Here is an 8,276-nt window from a genome sequence, read left to right as displayed (position 1 = left end):
CTTCCAAGGGAAGTGGTGCTGGCCCCTACCCTGGGGGTCTTTAAGAAGAGGCTGGATGCCCACCTAGCTGGACTCGTTTGAGTCCCATTTCTCTTTTTGGGGTTTTTGTTGTTCTCCCGCCCTGGCGGGGGGTCGGGCTAGAAGATCTACTAGGTCCCTTCCGACCCTTAATCTATGAATCTATGAATCTATGAATCTTTAAAGGAAAGCAAATTTTACAATTAAGTACTACTTTAAACTCTTCTCTTTTAAAAAATGTTGTTGTTAAAAGTAAAAAAGGACTTAACAAACAAAAAATAATGAAAAATGCTGGGCCAAGTATCCCACCTCAACCAATCAGGAGGAAAGAGAAGACACCTACTCTATCGCTAGTTCTTTTGGTGTTACTGTGCATCTGAAGATTTTTGAGTATTAATATTGCTACTTGTAAGCTAGGTACAGACATTCAGGAAGCTTGGGGAGGTTAGATTGCATTAAAAACAGCCACCTGATGTAACTTAGTTTGCCCAGGTGCAGACCTTACACTTAGGGTCAATCTAAGTGTGAACCATACAGAAGTTGAGGAAGGTTACATTGGTCTAAAAATGGCCGACATGATCCAAGTTAACCCTACTTTGGAGGTAGTCTAAGTTGGATATAGTTTGGCGAGACTAATCTAGCTGCATTTCTGTACATGTGCCCAGCCCAGCCCTGGGACTAGGGAAGACCAGCTTCTGACCCCAGCCCTGAGGCTGCACTTGTACCCCTTAACCCCCTGGCACTTAGGCCCCTGGCCCCACCCCCGGATGAAGAACCCCTGCACAGACCAGCCAGCAACTCCATGAGCCAAACCCCTCAATTCCCCTCAAGCTCTGCATAGACCCTGCTAGCTCCCTGATCCTGCCAAACCCTTCTGGAACCCTGCAACTCCCCATGGACCTTGATAGCCCTGTGGATGCCTCCAAGCCCTCTGAAGACCCTGCTAGCCCTTCCAGTCCTGCCAAACCCTCAAAGTATTTTTAGGCCAAACTCATTACTTGGAATTCACAGTACTATGCCCTTCCCTTTTGATTTGTCTTTTGAATCAATCTTCTTCTTTACATGTCCTATGGAGCCCTGTGATAAACAGGTGTCCCATAACTCTTTCCAAGCTGTGGCATTATCTTGCTATGTCTAATTATGGATTACTTTCTTATCAAATGATTTCTGGACATAGCTGTTTTTGTAAATATGTATATGCATCAAACTCTTGTGATTCCAAGAGAAGCTTAATGGAGATGAAGGTTTTAGAGGTCATACCATTTGGAATAAAATATCCTAAACAGAGAAGTTTCCCCAGACATTTAAGAGCTTTTTAAATTCAAGAGGCACCTTTTCTTTCAAGGAAATTAACCAAATGTCAGAAGTATCAGCCAGTAAGCTTTCAGGCTGTGCTGTCGACACCACTGGCTTATCATTGGCACCATAGCACGTCACCAGCTGGTTCTGTGTGCACCAGAGAATCCATTTATATATTTGTACTGAGTACACTAGCTAGGTTAATATCTGTACATACCATTTATTGTGGAGGTTGCATACTTGCCCTTACAGACAGATGTCCACCATTTATTTTAATGACAAAAAATATTGTTGGTGGCTATCTAAAATGAGAAATGAGCTTAGGCATTAGTGTTCTCTGGAGAGAACAAAATGTTCTAATCAAGTGGCTTTGCTGCACTGTGAGAGCAGTGCATACATTTTAGTAAAATTTCTTGTGGCCTAACTAGTTTACTTATGGCAGTTTTGTCTAGTACAAATGCAAAGCTAAGAATCGTGGTGGGGCACATATTTAATTTCTTCTCAATCCTTTGTCATCCTTTATTCTATCACTAGGGAGAAGCAATGACTATATTAAATAAAATAACTATGATTATGATAGATCTATAAATATTCTCTGATGAATAGCAAAATCTACATATATTGTCATAAATATAAATAAAATCTATTAAAATGTAAAGGAGGCACTAATAGTTTTGTTAAATGTTTAGTACCCATTTTGAAAACAATGACGCTAATACTATTTGAATTTTCCATCATTAAGGAAAAGTAATTTTTGATGATACCTAAAACAGATGTTCCTGAAGCTACTCCATTTCACTTGTTAAAAGATTTTTCTTGGGTCTTTATAATACTTCTACATAAACTGCCACTCTTTGCATTAATCTAAAATAAGAAGTTTATACATTTTTCTCTGTTTGTAATGTCTGTGGTATAAATGGAAGATGATACGAGTCTCATTGCTTAACAGTTTTTAACTTCACCTCCCTTTTGGTACCTGTTGCTTTGGTGAATTTAAAAATAAAGTCATATAGATGCCTCTTTCTACCAAGGGGTCACAATGCAGTAGGAATCTACATGATATTATATCTGCCTGTAGTTTTTTGGCAATGAAAGGAAAGCTTAAGTTCTAAAATAAAGGTGAAATCTGTCAGCCTAAAAATCTGTAACGTGAAAACATGGTTTTGATGAGAGAAGATGTAGAAATATTTGTCAGGATTATGCTGGATAAACTTATTTGTTTGTTTTTTCTCCCACAGTACTTAAGCCACCATTGCAATTCTCCACTGCAGAGCTTATATTTTCACTTCATTCAAGAAATATAAATTTAGATATTGTTGATGAAAGTCAGAGTACTCAGGTATATAAACACAACTGTTTTTATGACTGTTCTTGACTGAATCTATTTTACTTCACTGTAAAATTGAGGTACAAGGTAGAAACTCAAATTGTAATTTAAATAACTACATAAATATTTTCCAAAGTTTTTTTTAGTAGATTCCTAAATGTTTTTATTATTGTGGGTTTCATGTTAATGTCTAAATGTTATAGCTTTTGCACCATTTCTGAGTTGCACTTGGTTTTACTTTCTGATTCATGAAACTGACTTTTGCAATACATGAGTAATATTTGATTTTCAAAGATGCACAGTGATAACGTGTAGTATATATAGATGATGTCTGAGTTTTTTCCCCTGAAAGTCTTTTTCAGGGGATTTCACATGCATATAATGTGTATGTGTATTCCTTCTTGAAATGACCTTTGCATATCTGGTTCCTTTGCAGACATGGGTATTGTATATTGTGCTTCATGGTTCTTGAAACAAGGGAAGACAATTTAGGTGGCATGTTCCCATTGATCCATAGATCCAAAGTTCCAAGGGTGGTTTAACAAGTTCCAACCTTTACCCTTTAGTCTTCTTCATCTTTGTTTCTGCTGGTGGTAGTGGTGTGAAATAATTTCCTTCATACTTCACTGCATAGTTAGTAGGGTTTTATGTTTTGACATTTCTAGTAAATGATAGTTTGGATCTTGTTTATATGTAGTAATTTCCATTTTTTAAATAGTGTTCTTAGAATTCTATTATTTTGGAACCAGAAAATCATTCAAAGTTTTAAAATTGTCCATGCTGTAATAGAATGCCTCAAATAATGACCTCTTTGGTTAATTCAAATTTAGAGAAGAGGTAATCTTAAGTACTTGTTAGAGATCAGTGCTGGACTTACTTATTTTCTCAGGCATCTGGAGATGTAAGAATACCAGATCAGAACCAAAATAGGCACATCAATACTTATTGCTTTTGGGAGCTATATTCCATGCAGACTTGGTTAATTCTTTTGCAAGTTTCTTGAGGGTGTTCCTCTGGAGTCTTGGAAGAAATGACCACAATTGTCTTTTTCATAGGTATTCTAAACAGATAATTGAAAAATTATCTCCTAGGAGGTACCCTGAATCTGTCTATGGGAAGAGTGTTATAAAACCAAAGAGAAGCAGAAAATGGAAGGACTTCCCTCTATGCTCATTTCACCAGATGTCATCTTCATTATATCTTTCCCATTTTTTCCTTATGACAGTATGAACTGACAGCAAATAAGTGTGATGTAATAGAAATCTATGGAGTAAGCTCCTTTCTAATGGATATTCTCTGAGATGGTCAGGATTAGCTTTCATTAGGGACACAACTTTAATCTGGGATTGCATTGTGAACTGACTGTGATGCTTCTGAAATGCTGTCTCTTCTCTTGTTTCTCCTTTGACTACTCTTAGGATGTAGGTATAGTGTGCTCTCAGGGAACCATTTATACCATTTTTTCCTGTATGCTTTTGGCTGTGGAATATAACATATACTGATATTTATGTACAAGAGCTTTTCTTATCACAGCAGTGGCACACCTTATTCTTAGTTCTTTCATCGAAACCTCTTCACATATCTTCATCAGAATTTGTTGAGGTAGGAAGGTATAAACCTCCTTTGCCTGCGGGCAATATATAGATGAAAGAGGAAGTTAACAACTTTCATAGTCTCAACAAATATATCTAAAGGATCAGTGTATATAGTATCGCTGGTAATTGTAGTTCCAAATCCCACAGGTAGTACATTTGTATCTTGCAGTGTTTCACTGGAAAAAATGGGTTTGCCTCATTATCTCCACCCCCCACCAGTATTAACATTACAGGAGTTAATGTACAGTATTGATCTCATACTGGCCCAAGTTTCATAGATGAGAGAGACAGAGAGTTAGCAATTCAGTTATTCTGAACCCCTTGTGGTTGACCTAGTACTCTAGGTCAGGGTTGTCCAATACATGACCTGTGGGGCCCATGTGAGTTATCTTGGAGCCTGTGGGCTCCTTCCTGGGCTCCACTCCCCTTACTGCTCCTTCTGCTGCTGCCCATGTCTCCAAGCTGCCCTCTTCCTTCTCCAGCTTTCTCTTCTTGCCCCTGTTCCTGTGGGTGGAATAGTGGAATTTGTGGAGCCCATGTAGCAGAGACGCCTGGAGAGTTTGCACATTTTGATCCTGGCGAGAGCCCACATAACGGGGGGAGCCTGAGGAGCCTGCACAGCCTGTGTGGTGGGGGAGCTTGTGCAGCTTGGAGGACCTAGGAGTCTGAGTAGTCTTTGCGGCAAGGGGGCTGGAGAAGTCTATGCATCCTGTGAAGCAGGGGGGCTCTGGGAGTCCATGCCATCTGTGAAGCAGGATGTGGCCCCATGTGGCTTGTGGCCCAGGAGGGCCTGTGGCCTATGTGGCATGCAGCTCACAATGTCTCAGAAGTTGGACAGCCCTTATCTAGGTTACTCTTAAGTACTGCAGAAGTCAGTATCCTATTTGGGATTTGATAATATGAACTGGGTTTTCCTCCCAGCAGGGAAAACTGATTTTTGTGTAAAGTGACTGGTAAATGTGCTCTCTGTTAACCAATAGACATGCTTTTTTTCTTGCCATACATCAACAAACAATTCTTACTTTATTGCTTTGTAGTGCTTTCTGGGAAATGTTGAGTCAGTTGATTCTTATCTGTTGAAAAGAACAATTCATATAGTAGCCTGACCTGTTTGCAATAGAAAAAGCTTAATGTAAGACTATGTGAAAAATATCATAATGGTTATTGTTTTCCATCATCTTGCATAATGTCTTTGTTTCTCTACAACTCTTGACAGAAGCTTGGCCTAAAGAATACCTCAAGGCAACAGCTGACATGGAAATTAGATCTTGAGAGTGCAGGCAAAGCTGTTGAGGATGGTGTTTTTAAATTTAGTCTATGCACTGGCGTTCTTGTTCCAAGACAGAAAACTAGTGTCACTGTAAGCTTCTGCCCTTGTAAGTATTTTTCTGAATTTGGTAACTGTTGTATAAATATTTTTTTCACATTTACTTTGTTCAAGTCTCTGTCTCTGTAGGTTTACTTAAGCCCCTTTTCACTGTGCTTCATGAATAACACATTTTCTTTGCTGAATTTTGTTTGAAGAACTACCATGTCTAAATGGCCATATGAAGCAAAGTCTGAAATTAAAATTATAATTAAAAAACAACTTCTTGAACTCCTAACTTATATGTTGAAGCAAGGCAGACAAAAGTGGTATTTCATTATCTTGATATTACCTAGTGTTACAGCCTCTGGCACTGTGCCACTGGAAAGTAACCTGAGCTTCAGAGAACTGATTGTTACAGACATGACAGCACAGGAAGGGGGAATCAGTTGAAATGGAAGTGTGTCTTCCAATGTAAAAGACTTCAAAAGAGGGGATGCCCAAGACATTTTTTGGCAAAAAGCAGAAAGACATATGAACAGAATCTAATTTAAGAGTTTCTCTGGGCTTCTCTTACCCTAGGGCAACATTTAAACACTGTCCTAGGTCACAGAATTCTGTTTAGCTATTCATATGCTTACCGTGAAATACAAAGGTAATCTTTTTTTTATTTTTCTATTGAAACAAAATATTAAGCTACTCATTTCCATCAACATAGGAAATATTTCTATAAAACTGACCTTGGAAAACATATGTATATGTGTAGACAAGGTTCTTTGGGTGAATATGATGCATTTTATTAGATCAACTTAAATGGCTGGAATTTTTTTTTATGTATATGTGTATGCTTTCCAACATCACTTTCTCCTTGTTTGAACCCTGTACCCAATGGGTGTGGATGGTTTCCATTTTTTTAAGAAAATTTTAATGTCACCATAATTTTTTTTTCATGAAAAGGCCATTTACAGATATTTGATGATTTTGACAGAATTCCCTGGAAAGAGGATTGTTTTAAAAAGTCTCAGTTCACTGTTTATCAGTTTTGATTTGGGTGACATGATTTCAGTATTTCTGAAATAACTATTCTGTAATATTTGTGTGCTGACTGGAAATTACTGGGACATTTAATAATATGCGGTCACTGTCAGAGATTTCTCAAAGATGTCAGTGTAAACAGTCCTGTATATTTGGAATTAAAAATACAGTAGTAATATCAACTACTAAGAGAAAATTCTGGAATGCCATTTTACTTCTGAAAGACTGGGACAGCAAGCTAATTTAAAATCGTTTGATGCTTATCAGTCTATTTGTTAAACATAAGGCTGTTTTCTGTAACAAAAAACAACCCCCCGCCCTGAACAAATAAACATAAAATCCTGTTTGGGCCCTGTGCCATATATTTTAATTTGGCAACAAAAATATATTTGTTTAGTGAAACTGAGTGCAAAATGTCTTTATCCATCTGATTCTTATGAATAATGTTTTTTCTATACTAGTTTTGGAACTTGATGCCATGTTCCTTTTTCCAGCTTTTATTGATTCAGGACACTGGTTAGGGGTCTGTGATGACTTCGGAGACTTGGGCATGGCTCATATAAAATATACTTGAATGGAAGTCAGTCATGATAATCATACTAACAGTGACTTTGGGGAGTGATTAGACACAGGAAAACAAGAATGATCACTGAATTGGAAGAATTAGAAATGTTGTTCCAGGTAGCAAGGAAAATATGTAGAAAAACAAAGGTGGGAGGGAGAGACAAAGGGAGCAAGAAGGGAATGAAGACACAAAAGGGTAGGAGAGGACTGACAGGAGCAAAGGGGTCACAGTTTGGCAGATGCTGAGCAATCCAGTGCTGTAAGAATGAGAACATGATATTTGATTTTTCTTTGGAGAGAGAAAAACCGCAGCGTGGAGTCATGAATGGCATGTCTGGGTAAAAACAGCAGAGAGGTTAGGTAATTTTATCTACTGAATGTTGGAAAAGCTAATGAGATGAGTCAGAGAAAAAGAGGTTATGGAAACCAGGCAAGGGAAACATGGCATGACCCGAGGATTTTGTAGTGGGAGCTGAGGAGAAGGGGATGGTGTCATTCAGAACTTTATAAAAAAAAGATTCTATATGTGATTTAGAAATAGTGATTCTGAATTTCTTTCTTTTTTTCTTTTACTTTTTTATTAGGTATCCTGATATTTCTATTGTCATTCAAATAGTATAGAAGCACAAAATAGAGGGTTGTCACTTTACTTCATGGAGAGACAGTTTTAATTATCAGTTTTTTAGAGAACGTATATAACTACACAAATTAATCCTGATAGTATTGTATTCAGAGAAAATAAATATTCAGACAACTCATTTGTTTTTTATTTTGCGAAGATTGTTATTTTATTGTTAGATGTTACGGCCCTGTCTCAGGGTGTTAGTATGTTTAGACTGAGGAAGGAAAACAGCTTAATAGATGGCGAGAATGTGAATGACTGCTGAAAAGGTATACCATTAGATCAGCTGGATTTGTTTTTAGGGATGCTCAAGGCAGTATTATTCTTACAAAAGTAAGTGGTAATAAAATGGAGAGAGAAATATTTTTATTGATACTTACAAATAAGATAATGCCACACCTCCTGAAGTAGGGTCTGTGAATGACAGGTAGTCCAATGACATCTGCTTCCAGTTGTCACAGTATATTAAGAACCTTAAAAATATATTAAATGCTTTCCTAATGTTACTTT

General features: G+C 37.5%; 1 protein-coding gene across 1 annotated transcript in view; it reads left to right on the top strand.

The window, feature by feature from the left end:
- The window catches only part of LOC109302303 (cilia- and flagella-associated protein 47-like), a 354,798-nt gene that overhangs the window by 139,481 nt on the left and 207,041 nt on the right, over window positions 1–8,276 (top strand). The window contains exons 23-24 of the mRNA XM_019523865.1: window positions 2,556–2,656; window positions 5,456–5,615. Coding sequence (XP_019379410.1) covers window positions 2,556–2,656; window positions 5,456–5,615 — 261 coding nt within the window. The remainder of the gene's footprint in view (window positions 1–2,555; window positions 2,657–5,455; window positions 5,616–8,276) is intronic.

The sequence above is a fragment of the Gavialis gangeticus genome, unplaced genomic scaffold, assembly GCF_001723915.1.
Source record: "Gavialis gangeticus isolate Ggan-Ray unplaced genomic scaffold, GavGan_comp1, whole genome shotgun sequence".
NCBI classification, from domain to species: domain Eukaryota; kingdom Metazoa; phylum Chordata; order Crocodylia; family Gavialidae; genus Gavialis; species Gavialis gangeticus.
The sequence above is the reverse complement of the archived record's forward strand: the minus strand, read 5'-3'. Positions and strand labels throughout refer to the sequence as shown.